Raw genomic sequence first — 22,986 nt, forward strand, 5'->3', positions numbered from 1 at the left:
TTGCTGCAACAAACAGCAAAACATCGTCATCATCTTAATCTTAAGTAGCATTCACACACACATAACTAATAATAATACATCATTTCATCGATCCCGATCTAAACAAAGAGTCTTCATCATAAAGGCAACAATAAGTGATGATCTTCAAAAAAATGGATTATAATTATCGCTCATCATCTTTGACTCCTTATCAGTCTGCATCATATGCAAGAGATTTCAGTGAAATTTTCAATTAGTTGCATAAAACATTTTTTTCATACCCTTATCCGAACAAGGTCTAAAAAAGAAACGTCGTTGCGGGGATAACATATAATAACAAAAACAATTCTTTACAACTAAAGAAACAAAAAGGTAAACACTTAGCGAAACGGTAAGCACTTAGCGAAACGATAAGCACTTAGCGAAACGATAAGCACTTAGCGAAACGATAAGCACTTAGCGAAACGATAAACACTTAGCGAAACGATAAGCACTTAGCGAAACGATAAGCACTTAGCGAAACGATAAGCACTTAACGAAACTTCCCTGAAACGGAACCAATATGAACCAAATAAGAACAGGTTAAATCGAAGGGTTTGAAATGAAGATAAGATAATGGAAACATTAACATAAATCAAATTAGGTTAAGGTTTGAAATAAAGATCTTCTTCTTCTTTTTTCTTCGACCTTCAAATCCTTAGAATCATTCACCTGCATGCAAAATAAGTTTAGGGTTAGAGTTTGAAATGAAGATCATCTAAATAAAAACATAAATCGATTTAGGTTAGAGTTTGAAATCAAGATCATGTAAGCCCCGCCGCCTCCGTCGCCGTAGCCGCCGCCTCCATCGCCGCCGTCAAAGAAAGAACAAGAGAAGAGAGGGAAGAGAGAGAAAGAAAATGAAGGAAATGGAAAAATTAGAGTATTTATACTAAACCTAATCCACTTAGCGAAACGCTAAATCCCTTAGCGTTTCGCTACAAGGTCAATTTCGTAAAAAAAAAATAAAAAGACCACGAATGCAATTAAATTTATAATTTACCACAAACTCAAATAACCCAATCTTTAAGGTTATTTCGTCAAATTTCCCGTTGTTGACATGTTGTTAGCTGATAACAGAGTTTTTATTTTAGAATGTTTTGACTAAATATATTTAAAGATATTTTGAAGTTTTTTTTTTTTTTTTCAATCAAATCTTTTTTCTATTTAGAATATTTGATTTTTTATACGATTATAATTAAGAATATTAGTTACAAAATGTTAGATTCAATTAAATAAAGAAAATAGAAAAAATTTTGATTTATGATTAAATAAAAATTCATTAATTAAGTTGAATTAAGAAAAGCGATTTAATTGATTAAAATAATTAATTAAAATAATTAAGTTAATTAAAATTAATACGACATTGTTTCGAAGATGCGCGGATAATTGAATAAAACTAAGTTATGCAAATGTTATGTACAAGAAGCGCGAGCAGCAGAGTTGACGTAATCAAAGCTGAATACGCGTTGGCAACATAGTTGTTGCCAATAACATGATTAAAAAAGGGCTAACAAGAGACTTGCGTCAACAGCAAAGTTGTCTTTAACAATGCTGGCAGCATAATTGCTCAAACAACGCTTGCTTCAGCAGCAATCTGAATAAGCGCAAACAGTTTGAATAAACGCAAGCAGTCTGAAAAAACGCAAGCAGTCTGAAAAAACGCGAGCAGACGTCTCACTTCAGCAGCAGCCTGAAGAAGCGTTGACAGCAGTCTTGTTTTAGCAGCAGCCTGAAAAAGCCAACAACAAAGTTATGTCGACAGTTGTGATGTGTTAATAGTAGACTGTCAAATGACATACAACCATTAGAAAGTCGACACGTATCTACGTATCGGATTCGACCGTTGCTACATTTCAATATAAAAGGACATTAAAGTACAACGTTGAATCCCTGGATTTCTGAACGGCGGATCCTTGAATTTATGATCGGAGGATCCCTGAATATCTGGATTCTCGGTACGGCGAATCCTCCCGATCAATTCACGTATCCAAAAATCAGATTCGACCGTTACTACGCTTCAATATAAAAGAGCTCCAGAGTACAACGGCGAACCGGTTACAGTTTTCAGAACAAGTTTCACAACTCTCGATCAATTTACTCTCTCTAGCTCATCTGTTCTAAGTGCATTCTGTATTTCACTTACGCAAAGCTGAGAGTTAATTCATTGTATTATCTAAGAGTATCCATAGTGTTGTAAGTTAAACAGACTGTTCAATAGAGTGATAACTGAGAGTTCAGAACAAGTAATTGTTAAGTCCTGGATTCTGACTTGGTTTGTATAGACACTATACAAACCAAAATCTTCTAATGGAATCCTTCTGGAAACAGAAGAAATGTGACATATGAGTTTATCTACGAACATTCATAAAACTCTAGTGTTATTTCCTTACTACATCTCTTAATCAGCAATTTGCTGCTTCAAATCTAGCAAGCATTTTCGCACTTGAATCAGTTCAAGAGTTTGCGATGATTTGTCGAAAAATATAAACATACTTTAATCTCTAACAAGATTAAAATCGCATTGAAAGTCAATATTAACTTAACAATATTCAACCCCTTCTATTGTTGAAGTCGATCTCAACACAAAATTATCAGTTTTTTGGAATTTTTTTATTTTTATAATTAACCTTTTAAATTAATTTGTATTAGATTTAGTATAAATATTGTTTTATTTTATTTTGTTGAATTAGATCAACTTTAGTTTAAATAAAAAATAATGTCCATTTCTTATATTTTATATTTAACTCTTTTTACATTAGATATTTTTGTAATAAAAATGCTTAATCTTTGCCCATTTCATTCTAATAATGATTTAAGTTAGACTCAGACTAACGGGTTAGACACAATGACTAGCATTGACACGAAGATAAAGATTAGGTGTCTAAACTGGAAAATTAATAATTTCTTATTTTTTAGTTATAGTAGTTATATTTTATGTTTTATTAAATAAATATAATTATTTTTTATTATTTTTAATAAAAAATAACATAATTTAGTTGAATAAATAGTAAGTTAACGAATTAAATAAGATTGTTAGTTATTATTTTTTATTTTTTATTTTATTTTAAGTGACGTGCAAGGGTTTTAATTTTATGTGTTCGCTAGCTTAGTTTTGCTTGATAATTTTATCAAAATCCAACATATTATTTATAAACTTTTACACTTAATTCAATCTTTTAAGAATAAATATTATAACATTTTAAATAATTTAAGTCGGGGATTAATCTATTAGGGTAGTTAGTATCAAGATTTAATTACAATTATTTATTTCTTAAAAGGTTGAATTAATTGATCCTTTAATATATATAACAAACAAAATTGTGTACAGTATATGAGTCAATTATCAAAATTTATAACTTAAAACAAAATTGTGTACAGAATATGAGTCTATTATCAAATTTTGTAACTTAAAACAAAATTATTTATGACATTGGTAACCCAGCCTTATAAAATATATTTTAACTTTTTACTAAGTTAATGTTCTCGACGACCCTGCAATCCGGACATTTTAAAAATTAAGTATCATTATATATATATATATTAGTTAGTTAAAAAGTTAAACTTATATTGTTAAAATGTCCCGCGTTCATCAAATTTGATGTTGAATTTAAAGTATAAAATGTTATTAGCCTAGTTGGTTAAAAGGTTATACTTGTTTTGTTATATTGCAAGTTCGAATCATACCTATAACATTTTTAATTTTATGTTTAACCGTTTTAAGTTTATGGGCGGGTCAACCCATAATTCAACCCAAGTATCCATTTACTCTCACATATATATCCAAATTAACCACAACTCTTGACCCGGTAATCCGGACACTTTAAAAATTAAGCATCATTATATATATAGATACTCTCACATATATATCCAAATTAATCATAGCTCTCGACCCGGCAATCCGGACACTTTAAAAATTAAGCATCATTATATATATATATATATATATATATATATATATATATATATATATATATATATATATATATATATATATATATATATATATATATATATATATATATTAGTTAAAAAGTTAAACTTATATTGTTAAAATGTTCTGCGTTCATCAAATTTGGTGTTGAATTTAAAGTATAAAATGTTATTAGCCTAGTTGGTTAATAGGCTGTACTTGTTTAGTTAGGTTGCAAGTTTGAATCATACCTATAACATTTTTAATTTTATTTTTAACCGTTTTAAGTTTATGGGCGGATCAACCTATAATTCAACCCAAGTATCAATTTACTCTCACATATATATCCAAATTAACCACAACTCTTGACCCGGTAATCCGGACACTTTAAAAATTAAGCATCATTATATATATAGATTAGTTAGTTAAAAAGTTAAGCTTATATTGTTAAAATGTCCCGCGTTTATCAAATTTGGTGTTGAATTTAAAGTATAAAATGTTATTAGCCTAGTTGGTTAAAGGTTGTACTTGTTTTGTTAGGTTGAAAGTTCGAATCATACCTATAGCATTTTTTATTTTATTTTTAACCTTTTTAAGTTTATGGGCGGGTCAACCCATAATTCGACCCAAGTATCAATTTACTCTCACATATATATCCAAATTAACCACAACTCTCGACCCGGTAATCCAGACACTTTAAAAATTAAGCATCATTATATATATAGATTAGTTAGTTAAAAATTTGAAATTATATTGTTAAAATGTCCTGCGTTCATCAAATTTGGTGTTGAATTTAAAATATAAAATGTTATTAGCCTAGTTGGTTAAAGGGTTGTACAGTAGAAACTCGATAAATTAATACTCGATTATTTAATAAACTCTCTAAGATAATATTTTTGGCCGGTCCCGACTCGGGGATGGGTGCTAAATTAATAATTCGCTAAAATTATAAGATAATATATTTTTGATAATTTCTTTAGACCCTATATAAAATATAAATTAATAATTCCTTATATATAGCATATTAGTGAATGATTTATGAAGGTTTCTTGAAAAATGACTCAATTATCTTTTATTTTTTTGTTGAAATCAATTTCCCTTTGAATGTCGTCTCTAATTTTCCTTAGCGTGGCAAGAACTTCTGGTGCTGTTTTCTCATAGCTCAACAAGAAAATTGTTCAATGTGATTGTCGTTTTAATAGCTTTGTTTCGCGAATGGGGCTCCATTGTAGAACTTTCATTATCTTCTTCATCGATATCATTTTTATTAATTCCAATAACGCTTTCAATACTTTCTTCATCAGTCAACAACTATGCAACTACATTTTCTTTTGGGTAAGTCAGAACATCTTCGACATCCATTGCATTGCGATAAGTCATGTTGTGTGTATGATTTGTTTGTGTTAATCTACAGTATTTTGATCTTGTTTATATAGAAAATATTTTTAATGTTCATAAAGTGATACATTGAACACATGAAGCATAATAAGGTGGGAGATTGAAAGTTTCTTTCAAATTGGGTCATTCATTTGATATACCATACATGCATTGTATACAATAATTAAGTGGAAACTTAAAATTGTTTGTAAACTAAGTATTTTACTATAAAGTAATGAAATATTAATTAATATATAAATTAATAATTATTAATTTATCGATTAATTAATAACTCTTTTAATTAATAAATTTTGGTCGTCCCAAGTGTATTATTTTATAGAGTTTTTACTGTACTTATTTTGTTATGTTGCAAATTCGATTCATACCTATAACATTTTTTAATTTTATTTTTATCCGTTTTAAGTTTATGGGTGGGTCAACTCACAATCCGACCCAAGTATCCATTTACTCTTACATATATATCCAAATTAACCACAGCTCTCGACCCGACAATCCAGACACTTTAAAAATTAAGCATAATTATATATATATATATGGATTAGTTAGTTAAAAAGTTGAACTTATATTATCCCACGTTCATCAAATTTGGTGTTGAATTTAAAATATAAAGTGTTATTAGCCTGGTTGGTTAGAGAGTTGTATTTGTTTTGTTAGGTTGTTCGAATCATACCTATAACATTTTTTAATGTGTTAAGTTTATGGGCGGGTCAACCCACAATCCGACCCAAGTATTCATTTACTTTCACACATATATATCCAAATTAACCACAACTCTCGACCCGGCAATCCGGACACTTTAAAAATTAAACATCATTATATATATATATATATATATATATATATATATATATTATTTGTAATTATAGATTGAACTAGAATAAAACACTTCAAACTATATCCCTCTCCTAACGACAATAACCCTTTTCTAGCCTAGCAACAATAATTCTAGCCTAGCAACAATAAAAGATGAATGTTTCTATGAGGTCAATAACCCCCTCTTTTAGCCTAGCGACAATAAGATATGGATGCCTCCATGAGGTCCTAGGTTTGAGTCGGTCAGGCGCTTACCGCCTAATTAAATAACTAAATGTGTTTGCGAGCCATGTATTTAATCCGTTGTTCCATTTTTTTAAAAACAATTCAAACTTTTCTAAAATAATTAACAACTTTATTAATTAATTTATATATCTAATAACACTCATCAATATGTAAAGCATACATTTCAAAACATAGAAAAATAGATTTTAACTTAACATGTTAATTAATATTAAGGAATAATATAAACCAAACAAGAAAAAAAACTGAATTCCAAACCTTTACTATTGGAATATACCACACCACTAAATCCAACCCATATTGAACTCTGTAGAAGATCTAAGTTGAACACAATTTTGGTAGCGAAATCGAAACAAGTTGGGCGTTTTAAATCTCCAAAGCATATGTTACAAAAACAGTAATATACTAAGAGATAAGGATAGCTATGAAAGAGCTTCCTCAAAGTGGTGATTATTAGGACTATGCAAACACCATAAATTTGTACTGAAAAGAAGAATGAAGGAGCAAATTCCTATTTCATATCATAATAGCAAAGCCTTTGTAAAACAACAATCATTGTATGCAGCTAATGAGCCTCTCAAGAAATAAGAGAGAAGTGGGTAATAGTTCAAACAAACACTATAGGTTCAAACTTACATAATACTGAGTGTTATTTAGTCGGCTGATTCTTACAATTGTTGGTAGCAACTGGTGGTGGTGGTGGGAAGGAGTGTTTCGAGCCATTTGGTAAGGCGGACATAGTAAAAGAAGGGAATCCTGATGATGCTGCAGTAGTAGGAAACGATGACACTGGGCTTATAGCTCCGTGGCTCTGCATTTTCCATGTCCAGTTTGAGAACACTGGCTGCTGGGGAAGATGTCCTTGCGACACTTTTCCTAATGTTCTTTCCTGGATTATTAATATTCACTAGTGTTACTTATCCACAATCGTAAATGCATGCAAAAGAATAACTAACTAGCTTCAAATTATTAGGCCATCTTTCCAAAATCGGATTCTTGATACTTACTAATGCGCATTAATTTGGCCCTAATAATATGAAATTTCTGTGGTTCCAGAGTATTCACAGCATGAGAAAACCAAACTTACGGACCTCATAGTTTGGAATACTTAGATCAATGCCAGGCCATTTCGAGGGATGATGCATGGAGGCTGGTGGTGTAACATGTATGTTCAGTCCAAAAACAGGACCAGGGCCAAAACTCTCAATCTGTGAAATAATATCATTTGTTAAATCAAGGGAATTTTGCTTGCCAAAATCTCATTCAAACTCCATAAACCAAAAGATCCATACAAGAGTTTCATGGAAGAAGTACCTTGGCTCTTTTCCCATTATATATCTCAGGTGATATATTATTAATGTGACAACTTTGATCGATGCGAGTGCTTGTCTGAACATCAGAAGGAGGAGTTGATACACAAAGCCTCAGATCAAGATTCTGGTCAGCACCTACAACAAATTAATTGCAAAGAATGTTCATCAATTTTATGATTGGGAGTTGATTTTTAATGGTTTCCTCAACTAGTAAAGTGAAAATAAAAGAAAAAGTAGCAGAATTAGTATTGAGTGGCACCTGAGTTTATCTCAGCATAAGTGCAGGGTTCAAAGTTGGTCACTGCTTCTCTACCGTTGCACTTGATTGCTGCTTTATCGTAAGCCCTATTGTCAGAAATCAAAGAGAACAATTTGTTGGTTGAGGCCTAATCAATATGGGAATTAAGCAGCAAACGAAGAAGAGTAGAAGAAGAAGATGATAAATCCACAAATGGAGGACCTTGCAGCTTCCATCTCAGAGTCGAACAACCCAAGATATACATACCTGCAAGCAAGCATCATGATCTCATTTACAAAACGAGATCCCCTAACATTCCTTTAGAATTTTGTACCAGTCTTAATTAGATTCTTAGGCATGGTATCTAGAGCCATAAAATTGAATTACAGATTATACACCATCCCCAGCTTCCAGTTTTCATCATATGAAGTTTCATGGCTCTAAGATGATATGATATAATCTGAGAATAAAGCATGATTATGAAGGCTAACTCACTTTTTACCGAGAAGTTGCCCCATCCTTGCCTCCCATCGACCACACTTGTGCAAGGTCACCCCTCTGTACTTTGAACTACCCCGTGAAAATCCATTGCTCTGACGACGCAATATATGAACAAATTCTTCTTTTGTCAGGTTTCTCATCTGGCAACCAATGAAAGAAACATTAGCACAAAGGAGATAAAGCGAAAGACCTGGAAGAATCAACACATAGACAATTCTTCACCTGTTTCATGTCCTCCTCATAGTCACTAACATTGAAGTTGATATCAGCATCAACTCCTCTAAACTTAATTGCAGCCCGATCATAAGCTCTGAGAGATGAATACACAAATTTAGTCAATCAATCATACAAAGGGAGACTTGGGAGATCATTTAGGGGAAAAAAACTGAACTCTTACCTAGCTGCAACATGAGCAGTGTCAAATCCACCTGAAAAAAGTGAACATCCAATTATCCAAATGATTCAGAATACAATGAAATGAACCAACCATTGATTGTAATATTAAAAAATCTTACCTAAATACACTTGCTTCCCGCAATCCCTAAAGAGTGATCCATATAAACAATGTTAACTCATAATATAGGCCAAAAGCACCATAGTTCATTTACTCAAGATGACAGTAAACTTAGAATGAACACTTACCATATATGTGATTCCCATCGTCCAGTTCGACGATAAAAGGTGACTCCTCTGTACTGAGAACTCCGAGACCTCGGACCTCGCCGGCTCTTCTTAACCTGCGGTGGCTGTGGTTGTGGTTGTGGTTGTGGCTGTGGCTGTGGTAGCTGCGGCTGCTGCAAAGATCTCAGGCTAGCCCCGTCGTCTTGTGTATCAGGAAATGAGAGATTCAACCATCGCGCTCTAAACGAAGAATTTTGTGTGGAAACAATTCTCGAGTCAATCTCGTTATCATCGCCAATTATTCCATCACTAGGAACAGGGAAAAGCTGTCTAGTAACCAAGGATGGAACCGATTCCTCGTCGCAGTCATAACCGGCAGCAATTACCTTGTAAAAGCTAGTTTTACCTTTTGGCAAGACATGAAAAGGATAGTAGTTAGAACTAGAAGGTGGAATAAGATTCGAACTGGATTGTTCTTCCGCCGGAGCCTCTTCATCGTTAACTACGGATGAATTCGGAGTTGCAGAATCATCAGTCCTACAGCTCGCAATCTTATCGGCGGTAACCGTCTGTTCAAATTGACAATACTCAGAATCGGAAGAAACTACATCGATATTGAGATCCAACATCATTTATCCAAGTTTAGCTCAACGATGTTCAAAAGAATGGAAGTTGATTGTAATAAAGCATTGATATCTTATCTAGAGAAGACTGAAATCTAGTCTTTCTGTTCAAGCTTTGACAGATTGAGATTTCAGTAAGGAATTCAAAGAAGCCTGTGTTGAAGAAGGATTCGCATTAGAGAGAGAGAAAGATAGAGAGAGAGAGTCAAGCCAGTGAAGATAACGGCTGTTTGTTAGTATCCATGGCGAAAAGACATACAAATGCCGTGTAGAGAGAGAAAGGAAGAGAACCAACCCAGTTTGTTATTTAATTAATTTTATTCAGTTATTGGGGTTTTATATATATATATATATATTTATATTCATAAAATAATAATAATAATAATAATAATAATAAACTACTCATAGTTCTTTGTTGTAATGAACCGGCCACCGGCCGAAGAAAGGGAGATCATCTCCTTGTGTTTTTAATATATATTCATTTTTAAATTCATATAAAATTATTAATTATATAATTTGTATACCGACTTGGTTGGTTAGTTTGTGTCCACTCTTTTTTCTTAATAAATTATTATTTAAAACTAAAATTTAGTTGAGATGAAAAAGTTATTATATATATTATTTAATCAAAGAAATTAAATAAATTTATTTACTTCTTTTTTTCTCAGTACATACTTTTAAGCTAGGTATAACATTCTTGGGATAATATAAAGGAAAAAAGCTCACTTAGACGTATGTACTTGTACAACTAACTCACTTAGACGTATGTACTAATAAAAGATCATTTAAACCTATCTAATATCAAAAATTGGCTCATTTAGCCTCTTTTAATAACTATGGTTAACTTTTATTTTTAAATTTATATATATATATATATATATATATATATATATATATATTACTTTTTTTATTAATTAATTTTTTTTATATTTCTCTCTTCTTTTCTTTCTTTCTTTGTTAATTTTTTTTTTAATATATATGATTGATATGACAATATATTTTATATAATTAGTGAAAAAATATATTTTATATAAAATAAAGGAAAAAAGCTCACTTAGACGTATGTACTTGTACAACTAACTCACTTAGACGTATGTACTAATAAAAGATCATTTAAACATATGTAATATCAAAAATTGGCTCATTTAGCCTCTTTTAATAACTATGGTTAACTTTTATTTTTAAATTTAGCCTCTTTTAATAGACTTATTTATGAATTTTATATTTTATTGTAATATTTTTTTGAAAAGTTTTTTCTTATTTAATTTAATATAATAAAAATGAAAAAGAGTTTTTTCTTATTTAGTTTAATATAAATAAAAATGAAATTAATATTTTTTTATTTAATTTTTATTCACTACTTATATTAGTAGTAAATGAATTGTTTTATCTAATATTTGATTATTACTCTTTTAGTGTTTGATAATTGAGTTTTTATTATTATTCAATTCTTAATTCTTAATTAATTTATTTTTGTGTTGAAGGATTTTTATTGTTGAAAGAATTTTCATTGTTATATTTAATTATTGGGATCAAACAATTTTAATATAATTAATAATTAATGTGAATATAAAAAAAAATATATAAAGAAGAAGAAATATAGAGTTAAAATAATTAATGATAAATGTTTGTATATATAAAATAAAATTAAAATAATCAATTATAAATACTTATATAGAAATAATAAAAAATTATAAAAAATATAAAAATAGAGGGTTCATTTATTAGTAATAAATGAAATAATAAATGAAAAGGGAAGAGAGAGAAAATATATTAATATTTAATTAATAAATATATAAATTTAAAATTAAAAGTTAACCATGGTTACTAAAAGAGGCTAAATGAGCCAATTTTTGATAGTACGTACGTTTAAATGAGATTTTATTAGTACATATGTTTAAGTGAGCTAGTTGTACAAGTACATACGTCTAAGTGAGCTTTTTTCCTAATATAAATTATCCTTGTTTGACACTTTTAATTTTTAATGTATAAATTTGCACTTTTAAACAATTTAATACTTTATTTAGATAAATAGTGTAACCTTAAAAGTAAACCTTAATAAAGAGATAGATGAATAAGTCATGGGTTTTTATAACTTTTACAGAATAATGTATTGAAATACATTATCAAGCCTAACTTATTTTTGGGTAATTGGGATGTAGACTATAAACACTTATATAAACTATCTAGATTCTATGTATAATTGGGTTTACTAGTTGTACTTAAATGTCTTAAAAGGGTATGTTTTAAGCTTTTTGTACATATTTTATTTTATTTCCCCAAAGGATATTCAATAAATACTATAGTATAAGAGTGTTATACTGATCAGAAATTTGACAGAGAAAATAAATAAATAAAAAGTCTAAAACGCCTGACACATGAAGAAGACGATTCAAAGTGGCCGGCCGGACCGGACAATCAATAATCACAGACTACATATAAATTATAAACAAAAAAAAAGGAGAAAGTGGTCCCTTTTTAAGATGGGAATTTATCTAGAGGTTTCTTATTTATTTGTAAGCAATAGAATAGATATTTATTTTAAATATAACAAAGTGAAATTAGATAGATATTAATTGATGAAATGGAGTTTTAAAAAAAAAATAAAAAATAAAATAGAAGAAGATTGAAGAAGAAGAAGGAGGGGGGTGGTGGGACTGAGCATGAGGATCACGTGGTTGAGAAAAGTGTTTCAATTTTGGGTAGGAAGGGAATTAACCCTTGAATTTCCCCAAAAGGCAATAATAATGAAATTTTGTAATGTGGGTCCCACTTTGGAATAGTCTAGGTCACGTATTTTTTTGTCCATGATAAGACCCGGGCACCCGGCCGACCTCCTCACTCATATCAAATCACACTTGGCCCCACTCCAAATCTTACCCTTCATCTATCTTTTTTTAATTCATTATTCCACTCTTTTTTTATTATTTCCTTCTTTCTATTATAGTATACTAGTTAGTTAATTACTATAAATGAATGAATGAAAATTAATATATTCATCCATCAAATTTTAAATATTTTTTTTTTTTACAGAAGAGTTAGACTGTTTTGAGTTGGTATAGTTTTGTATATTATATTAATGATGTTTTAATATAATATTTGTTATATTTTTATCATTTATATCTCATGTTTGATATAAAAATAATATATAACTTAAATTTTAATTTTTTATTATTTTATTTATTAATATTATATATAAATTATTATTATATAATATATTAAATATTAAATATATTATATTTGATTTTAATATTATTATTATTATATATAATCATTTTTAATATATATATTTTAAATAATTCAATATTTTGATTAAAAAATATTTATTTATTTTTATTAATTATTATTTTATATTATTAATACTGTTTATTTTAAATATTATTTTTATTTTAAGTTTATTTTATTATAATTATTAATAATATTTAAATTAAATATATATAATTTATCGTTTATATTATAATTAATTTTTATATTTTAATTAAAATTACATTAATTATTAAATAATAATAGTATAATAATTTATAATAATATTTTTTATAATATAAGTAAATATAGAAAATAATAATAATAATTTTAAATTAATATTTATACGAATCATATTATACATATTAAACACAAAATTATAAACCATATATAACTTATACAATTTTTTATAATTCTTACCAAACATTAATAACATATACAATTTATACTACTCTATATTATTTATACAACGACTATCTATAATTGTATATATATATATATATATATGCTAGACAACGAAAAAGTTGTGTGTTTAACAAAAATTTTATGTTTTCAAAAAATATATATATAATAATATATTTATTTTATTTAAATAAAGTTGATTAAATGAAAATAAAATAGTTTATATTTGAATATTTATTTTATTATTTGAATTTAATTATAAATGAAAATATATGGTAAATGTTTAGTTATATGGTATATATAAGTTAATTAACTTGGCATAATTTTTATTAAATGTATATTATTAAAAAAAAGTTATCATAATTATTATTTGTTTTAGAATACTTTAATTTTAAACAATTTAATTGTAATAATTATATATTATTAAAAATAAATCATAATGTCTAGATTTGAATTACCTAACATTATTTAGAGTTGAAGTTAATGATAAATTATTAAAATAATATAGTAATATATCAATTAATCACACTTATTTTATTGAAGGAGTTTAGTAGTCATAATTTTAACAATTTAAAGTGTCTCTAAGTAAAAATTTAACACTTAAACGACCTAAGATGATTATTATTATTTTTAATTATAAGATAACTAGTATAATACTCCACCGTTATGGTCCCCGCTTAAATTCAAAGTACTTTCAAAACGAATCGAACTAGTGATTTTTTAATCTCTTAAGTTGATTCTTACCATTAGACTATCTTGGTAGGGTAACCTAATATTATTTTTATTATTTAAATTAATGTTAAAATTCATTATATAATTATATAATTAATACAACAATATGTCAATTAATAACACATAAACAACTATTGATTGTGCGAATAAAACGTTTAGTTTATTATAGTTATAATAAACATGTAAATTTAATATATATTTTTTATTAAAATTATTATGTATTATAAATTTGATAAGATATGACATAGTACACTAAGCATTTCAAAACTATTTATGTATTTTAATAAATAAAAAATAACAACTCAATATAGTATGAGTTTTTAAGTATTTATATTTAGATGAACTATTTTCTTAATTTATATTTTATGCGTTTATTTTGAAAAAAAAAATATTTACTGGAACGTCGCATAGTCAATTCATGGATGAAATAGCAAATTTATTTCAAAATATAATTTTGAGAAATGATTTATACAGTACCCCATACATCATCTTTATACAGCATCGATCTGATTTGGCAAGAAAGATAAAATATATTTTGAAAAAAATACAAAATAAAAAAAAATATATATATATATTTTTTTTTTGTCAAATGAGGTAGATACAGTATAAAGTATAAATTATTTTAGATGAATTTGGATTTGAGTTGTACTAAACTCAAATACATCTAGTTTACAAGTAAAATTACAACTGCTTCAAAACCTTTAATGAATTTATAGATGTGTAATAGGAAATATATTGTTAGTGAAGTATATTGTTAGTTAAGATACAATGCATATAACAACTTTGATATGTTCAATTTAATTATTATTAAATTAATAGGAATAAAGCAATCTTGTAATCATTGAACTTATCAATCATACATGATTTCCAACCTAATTATATTCTCATAGTATATTTATATTTAAGCTTCAACCTGGTTACTTATCAAACAAAATTTAGTATATCTTATGAGAAAACATAAACATATATATTTATTCCATGACATTTTAGAAGATAATGTAAATATATTTTTTACTTTTTTTTAAAGTTTGGTTTAAACCTCTTTTGATGTTGCATTGGCTTATTAAAATAAAATAATGTAAAAGTAGGTTAGTTTAATTTAATGATTAAAATTAATATTTTATGCAGAATAATATAAATATGTTTTAATTAATATTTAAATAATTTAATTTTAAAAAGATAATTGATTGTAATGTTTTTTTAAATAATTAAACAATTCAGATCAAACAATGAGAGCTGGATTGATGTTGGATTATTTATGATTTATTTTTGGAAAAAATTAATTTTATGAAAAAAATAATTATTTAAAATTTTAATTGGAGTATTTTTATTTTTAAAGTTTAAATTTTATAAAAATAAAATAAGAAAAATTTAATATTACAGTTAATAAGTTAAATAATTGAATGATTAAAAAGAAATAAGAGATGATGTTAAATTTTTTATAAAGAAATAATAAATCCAACTCTAAGTATTCAAGAAAGAAATGATAATTTTTTAATTTTATTAATTATTATTATTATTTATAAAATCTATATTATATTTATTAAAACTATATAAAAGATTTTGATATCTCTATTATTAACAAATGATTGAATCTTCAAAACTAAAATACAGGAGACTTACTATTTAGAGTAACCAACAAAATTGACAAAAACTCAGAGATAGTTCGAGAAACCTTAATAGAGACAAGAGGAGCCGTATAATGTTAGTCATCCCAAAATTGGTGGTACCAAATGATCAAAGACGTTCTGATTGGTTCAAAATAGACTGCTACAAAATAAAAACAAGCATTAAATGAGCCATTTCATTTCTTTTTTCAGTATTTAAATTTTCAAATGGTCGACATATAAAAAATAATGATTGAAGATCAAAGTCTTTATAATTTTTGTTTTATTTTTAATGTCAAAAACTTGTGTTATGTTTCGCCTCAACTTAAATCATTCGAAAATTTCGCAATATTTGTTCGAATATGAATCACTCGTATTATATGAGTTACCATATTAAATTTTAATTTATTTATTTACACATTATATCAAACAAAAATTTATATGTTTTATTATAACTTGTATGTTATTTGAGAATTTTAGTTAGATTTATTTAAATAAATTATATTCAATTTAGAAATGAGTTATAAAATTAAATAATATATATGATTTGTATTATTTTTTATAAAATTTTTTTCTTATTTTTTGAGGTAAAAAAAACTTAAAAAATATTAATATATACTGATAAAATAATTTTAGGTTTGTTTTAGTATTTTCTTTTAAATGAGAAACGAACTCGTGACTTTTAATCTATTAAAAAGTGACATATGATTATAGTTGATTTTTTTAAACACATTTGAAGAAGGCTTAAGAGTTTATTTTGCATAAAATTTTAAATAATTTTAAAAAATTAAAAAAAATATTGATTAAAGTTGATTTGAAAAATTAAGTTTTAAAAAATTAAGAATTAAATAATATTAATATATAATGATAAAATAATATTTTAAAAGAGAAATAAATAATATTTTATAATTTTAATTAATAAATTAAATAATGCAATTAATTTGAAATAAAATAATGTTTGATTTTAAATGAATTTAAAAAATACTAACACTTAATATATGAATTAAAAGTAATTAAATATTACATTATATTATTTAAGGAAAAAATACATTTATAATGGATAAGGCAATATAAAAAGTAAATAACAGATTTGACAAATATTAATAAATTATGAAACATGTATATAAAGGCAATCTTGAGAAGTTAATTCCATGTATTAAACTGTGCAATATACTTTTCAAAATTCAATGTCGCATCATATACTATAATACAATTAATAATTAGTTTATAAAATAATTATAATTATAAACAAACAGCTATACAGATGGGTATATGCCAATAATTTTATAATATTAATATTGGCCAAACATTTATATATAATATTACCTTGTCACACCCACTTCATAATATATATATATATATATATATATATATATAATTAAAAAAAATTATAACCAAATAAGTCCTATAGTAAACTCTGGAAGAAATGAATTGAACTGTGCCCACACAATTATTTTAGATTATTTATTTTCTATAGAGAGCAGATAGGTGCTGTCACTTTGATAGAGGGGTGGTTGTTTGTTAATAATAATATTAATATATTGACAAGTGATTAAGGATTTGCAAGAATCTTATAATAATGTCGCATGTTGGCTAATTATTTTAATACCGTTAGCTTCAATGATAATGGATTATTAATTTGAGACTAATCTATAAATATGTTAAATAATAGATGATCACAATCTTTGTCAAATAAAAGTAGACAAGATATTTACGTAAAGGTGTACTTGTTTGTCCTCTGTCGGCAGGAATACGAGGTTTTAATGCTTAACGTTACGTGGCCTCTTCCCCTCCTTTCAACTTTATTGTATTTTAATCCAACTGTTTAATTGCCCCCTCAACTTTACACCATATTATCATTATACCCTACTGCTTTTTATTAACCCAAACGTCATAATTTATAACTAGATAGTGGGATTAGTATGATTGTCATATAATAATAATATTCAGTTTATTTTAATTATTATCTTTTAATTTTAAATCAACCTATAAGAATACACTGTTGACTGTTCCACAGTTAATTTTTTTTTTTTTTTTTTTTGCCAATGCTTCAAATTATTCTTGATCATCAGAATAATTTATTTTGGACAGCCCAATCTTTGTTAAAAAATAAATAATTTGTTTCCTTCTAAGCATAATAATTTGAAAAAGTCTATATATATATTAAATATGATAAAATCGTTTTTAAGCAAAATCACAAAAATATGACATTAAATGAAAATAAATAAAATAAAATAAAGATACAAAAAAATGTTAATCAATAATAGGTTATCAAACTCGTAAGGTCTCGAAAGAACGATTCACTCCTCCAACGGACTCTACCGGCTTTCCGGAATGAATCTTATAAAACATCGTAATAATAATATTATTGATGATACGCATCAGACGACAACGATCAGTAAAAGTTCGACGATTTATCTTCATCCAGATAGTGCATCAAAAAATAATTGGAATGTTAACCAAATTATGTATGTCTGTCATATTAGCCGCATCAATCCAAATTTATCAACAACTATTCAAAAACTCGAACATCACGCAATAAATCTCGATAATACTTCATAAAATACTCAAAATACTAATATAATAGCTTAATATTGATATCATAACTAAAAAAAATTCTTTAAACTTGTTATCCAAAAATTGCAACCATTTAAGTTCTAATTCATATATAAATATTTATGAGTAAGTGTACTATTTAAAAGTAATAATTATTATTTATGTGAATTAAAAAAAAATGGGTAAAAGAATGAAACTAATGATTTAATAATTATTTTTGTCAATTCATCTATGTTATGAGTTAATATTGTTCTCTTCTTTCAAAATAAAATAATTAATACTAAAATAGTACATTTTTATTTTGATTTATAAAAACAGTACAAGACTATTTATATTCTCATTTGGGCTGGATCTATTATATCCTACATTATTATGAATTTGGTCCAGCCCAATCTCTTGCATTTGAGAAATCAAAATAGACAATTAGCCCGTTGCATATCTTTCAATTTATTCTGCATTCATGAAGCATCTGTTTATAATGCTTCAATTGAATTTTGATCTTTAATAATAAAATACAACCGGGAGATTTAATTATAATCGAAAAATATTTTTTAAATAAATTAAAAAATAATAATAATAATTTTTTATTTATATTATATATATATATTAAATTTATATCTCAATTTTAACCTGTTAAACTATTTTAATTGAGAATTAAATTATAATATTTAACCTCTTAAAAATAGTTGTTATAATTTTTTTTTAAAAGTGATTAATTCCCCAAAGTTAAACTAACGAACTCGAAATCGAGACATCAAGTATATTCATCTCTTTTTTGACCGATAAACTAGAAGGAATACAATTGAATACTAGTATTGATTAAATTAATATTATTTGTTATATTATATACATCTTTGTAGGCATTGTGTTAGGATATCTTTATAAAATTTTCTTTATAGTTTTATTTTAATAAATAAATTTTACAAAAATAATAATAAAATTTTATATTCTTAAGTAAGTTATTTTCTATCTTTCTTATATTACTACTAAATAAGTAAATTTATAAGGTGAACATTAAAAATAAAATAAATTACATATCATAAGTATTGAACTATGATCATATATAACATTTTTTTTCAATCTTCTAATCGATTCATTATTATATAATGATTTACCATTATTTGATTTTACCATTATTTGATTCTATATATATTTGTTTTTTTAATATTACTAACATGTACATTTGCACAATTGCACAAGTAATGATATAAAAATAAAAGGAAAAAAATTACGTTAAAATGTTACACTAAAATTTAATTCAATATTTTTTAATCTAATTATTAAAAAATATGACAAAATTTACCTTTATGCACTCGTTTTATCGATAAAACAAATCTTCAATTATTGAATTTTAAATCAAATTACCAATCAAATATAAAGTTATACCGGTATAATATTACTTATTATTATATACTTATAACTTATTTGTTGCACTTGGTTAAAGAGTTGTATGTTTTTTTTTGTTAGGTTATAAATTCGAAACATAGATATAACATTTTTAATTTTAATTTTAACCGTTTTAAGTTTATGGGCAGGTCAACTCACAATCCGATTCAAATATCAATTTACTCTCACATATATATATATCAAAATTAACTACAGTTCTCGACCCGACAATCCAGACATTTTAAAAATTAAGCATTATATATAGATAAGTTAGTACTATCCCCATTTCAATTTAAAATATATTTGAAAATTTTAATTCTTGACATATTTAATAATCTATATTTTTTATTATTTTTTTTAATTGCCTTAGTAAATTTATTTTTTATCATATATTAGTATTTTTAAAGTTGAGCTAGTTATGCGCCAAATTCTACCTCTGATTAAATGATTAAGAATGTTTACGAGTGCTTAATCCGCGAAGATTAATCTCACTAAAGACAAGCATAACTTAGTGTTCTAAAAAAAAATTCCATAATTTTTAAAAAAATTCTAATAACAAGACCAACATAAATTAGTTATTCATACCAACCCTTTGAAAGTTTAGATGTTGGTCCGCTAGATTTGTAACTCCTTTAGAACACGTGTATTTATTACATTTGGTCATTCTTTACTTTTTATTGCAATTTATGTGACACTATTCAAATCAAACCCCTATGATGATCATCATCGTGTCCCATTTCTCCTTCAGACGTTGAATCTCTTCTCTTCTCTTCTCTCCCATGGCGGTGTTGAGCCGACTCCTAAAATCGAGGCACTGTGTCTTCTCTTCAATTCTCTGCACTATTCGAACCTTCTCTTCTTCTTCTTTGATTTCTAGAACCCACCTACGATTGTCTTCTTCTTCTTCTCCTTCTCTGGAAAGGAATGTCCAATGGGTTTTTCTTGGCTGTCCCGGCGTGGGCAAAGGCACGTATGCAGGCCGTCTCACTAAGCTCCTCGGCGTCCCTCACATCTCCACCGGCGATCTGGTTCGGGAAGAGCTAGCTAATCGGGGCGCTCTCGCCTCTCAGGTCTTATTCTCACTTCCTGTTCACTATTGCGATTTAGTGTTCAATTTTGACTAAAAACAATCATGGATCATAGTTGACTTTGTCTGATTTACTTCTCCAATTCAACAAAGATTGTAGAAATGAGATCCATGAGGTGTAGGAACAAGAACATACCTAGCTAGCTAGATAAGTCAGTTTATTTATTAATCAAGAACATTACTTTATTGATTGAACTTTAATATTGAGATGATTAGTGTAGATAATCAATCAAGTAGACATGAATAAGATTGAGAGGAACAAGTGTTCTTGATTTTGAATTAGAAAGGGCTTTCTCTTTGTTTTACAAGTCTTTCCTGTGTTTCTTTCTTTCTTTGGATGTTTTTGCAGCTTGAGAAGATTGTTAACCAAGGACACTTGGTTTCAGATGAAATCATTATTGATTTACTATCCAAGCGTCTTGAAGCTGGAGAATCCAGAGGTGAATCAGGTTTTATTCTTGATGGATTCCCTCGAACTATAAGACAAGCTGTAAGTGATCATTGTTGTTCATTCCTCATCTTTTTGCATTGATTTTGGAATAGTTTTACATAGACTCAATTATCTATTTGACTGTTTCATTGAAATGCTTAAGTATAATGAAATGAAATTTGTTTTATGGAAATGTCAAATAGACTATGACGAGGTAAGATGAAGATTGTAGATTGCAGATTGCAGATTGCAGAAAGCCTCTGAATCCCTGAGTTGCCACTGTTTTCTCTGATAGATTGTCAACTGAATTATTGAACAAAAGAAGTCTTATTGTTCTTCCTTTTTGAGTAGTCTTCTAGACCGATAATCGACCTTTCCATCTTACACTCTGACCAGTCGAGTTTCGTCACAGTTGTTTTTTGTGATTGTCCTCAAAACCACTCATTTGATTTTGTTGAATCAAGTCACTCGTGAATCTGTAGCTGCATAGTTTGAAGGGAGTATAAATTAGTTGAGATATTTTAGAGATTCTGATTTATCACAATTGAGGAAAATCATCTCTAAAACTTGTATAAACAACTGTATACATCAGAAGCATCTCTTTCTCTAATCTCAAGACAACTATTATTACATTATGAGATGAAGGGTATGTGTAACTAATTAACTAGTGCATATCTACTCAAAACCAACTCTAGTGTCAAAATACCGAAGACAGGTCACAAGATGAAGAACATATTATATAATCTACTCAAATTATTGATATGAACATTGATGCTTCTTATATATATAAAGAACTTATAGATATGAATCAGCAAATATTAATATTTATTACCTATTCAGGAAATCTTAGAGGGGGTGACAGATATTGACTTGGTAATTAACTTGAAGCTCAGAGAAGAAGCTCTACTTGCTAAATGCCTTGGAAGGAGAATTTGCAGTGAATGTGGAGGGAACTATAATATTGCTTGCATTGACATTAAGGGTGAGAATGGAAGCCCTGGAATGTACATGGCTCCTCTTCTTCCTCCATCCGAATGCACAAATAAGCTCATCACCAGGTCCGATGACATTGAAGAAGTTGTTAAGGAACGACTTCGAGTGTACAATGAAATGGTATAACCGACTCATCTTTCACATCATACATTTAATTATTATTTGTCTTGGATATTTCTATATTATGCCAGGGTTTTTATTTTTTACTTGCAGAGTCTTCCTTTGGAAGATTTTTATCGTTGTCGTGGGAAGCTTCTTGAATTTGATCTTCCGGGTGGAATCCCTGAATCTTGGCCTAAGCTGCTGGAAGCATTACATTTGGATAACTACAATGATGAAACATCATTAGCAGCTTAAAGTATTTTAGGTAAGGTTCGATCATTCTTTTCGCTTGTAACTCGTAAATTATGACAAAGAGAAATCTCAAATCTCTCTTAAGGTATCTATCTAGAAGATCATCCCTTTACTAAGGATTTGTGTGAATTGTATGAATTTAATGTACCCATTATTTGTAAGAGGAAGAAATGAATATATAATATATTAGTAAATTTGATAGTTAATGATATTGGTGTATGTACTATGTATAGGCCTTATTGAATGCATTAAGTATTTCAAAAGGAATAAATGTTTGATAGAAGAATATGCTTATTTAATATCCCTCCAATTTCAGTTGATTCCCATTTTAAGCTCTTTTAAGTTCTTTTATTCATCATCATCATGTGTTCTTCCTTATTTCTCATCAATATAATTTATTTATTTTTAGCTAAAAGAAGTATAATGTTTTATTCATTATGTGTTCTTTTTAATGTTCAGAAAGTTTTTTATATTTACAAAACGAGAAAATCTTGAGTACTTGATATGAACATCTA

General features: G+C 27.2%; 2 protein-coding genes across 3 annotated transcripts; one reads left to right on the top strand and one right to left on the bottom strand.

Annotated features, from left to right (window-relative positions):
* Nucleotides 1-6,881: 6,881 nt before the first annotated feature.
* LOC124931359 (ethylene-responsive transcription factor RAP2-7-like) lies at nt 6,882-9,990 on the bottom strand. 2 transcript variants are annotated; one of them, XM_047471807.1, is made up of 10 exons: nt 9,080-9,990; nt 8,953-8,978; nt 8,835-8,865; nt 8,660-8,747; nt 8,432-8,577; nt 8,159-8,203; nt 7,958-8,043; nt 7,700-7,833; nt 7,477-7,593; nt 6,882-7,274 (listed from the first exon to the last, which is right to left on the bottom strand). In XM_047471807.1, the coding sequence occupies exons 1-10, from the start codon at nt 9,688-9,690 to the stop codon at nt 7,035-7,037; spliced, it is 1,524 nt and encodes a 507-aa protein (XP_047327763.1). In that variant the 5' UTR covers nt 9,691-9,990; the 3' UTR covers nt 6,882-7,034. The 2 variants fall into 2 exon arrangements, with proteins under 2 accessions (XP_047327763.1, XP_047327764.1); XM_047471808.1 differs by lacking the exon at nt 8,159-8,203.
* Nucleotides 9,991-20,296: 10,306 nt separating this feature from the next.
* On the top strand, nt 20,297-22,695 carry LOC124930767 (probable adenylate kinase 6, chloroplastic). Its single transcript, XM_047471120.1, has 4 exons — nt 20,297-20,677; nt 21,044-21,184; nt 21,965-22,237; nt 22,331-22,695. The coding sequence occupies exons 1-4, from the start codon at nt 20,387-20,389 to the stop codon at nt 22,472-22,474; spliced, it is 849 nt and encodes a 282-aa protein (XP_047327076.1). The 5' UTR covers nt 20,297-20,386; the 3' UTR covers nt 22,475-22,695.
* Nucleotides 22,696-22,986: the final 291 nt, after the last annotated feature.

The sequence above is a fragment of the Impatiens glandulifera genome, chromosome 3, assembly GCF_907164915.1.
Source record: "Impatiens glandulifera chromosome 3, dImpGla2.1, whole genome shotgun sequence".
Classification (NCBI taxonomy): domain Eukaryota; kingdom Viridiplantae; phylum Streptophyta; class Magnoliopsida; order Ericales; family Balsaminaceae; genus Impatiens; species Impatiens glandulifera.

What these genes read in the sequence shown, in the direction of transcription:
- LOC124931359 (XM_047471807.1), bottom strand. Translation starts at nt 9,690, where the DNA reads ATGATGTTGGATCTCAATATCGATGTAGTTTCTTCCGATTCTGAGTAT. An exon ending in ACTGCTCATGTTGCAGCTAG is followed by an intron (nt 8,748 to 8,834) that starts GTAAGAGTTCAG and finishes TTCATCTCTCAG; the next exon opens with AGCTTATGATCGGGCTGCAA. An exon ending in ATGAGGAGGACATGAAACAG is followed by an intron (nt 8,578 to 8,659) that starts GTGAAGAATTGT and finishes ATTGGTTGCCAG; the next exon opens with ATGAGAAACCTGACAAAAGA.
- LOC124930767 (XM_047471120.1), top strand. Translation starts at nt 20,387, where the DNA reads ATGGCGGTGTTGAGCCGACTCCTAAAATCGAGGCACTGTGTCTTCTCT. An exon ending in CTCGAACTATAAGACAAGCT is followed by an intron (nt 21,185 to 21,964) that starts GTAAGTGATCAT and finishes TTACCTATTCAG; the next exon opens with GAAATCTTAGAGGGGGTGAC. An exon ending in TTCGAGTGTACAATGAAATG is followed by an intron (nt 22,238 to 22,330) that starts GTATAACCGACT and finishes TTTTACTTGCAG; the next exon opens with AGTCTTCCTTTGGAAGATTT.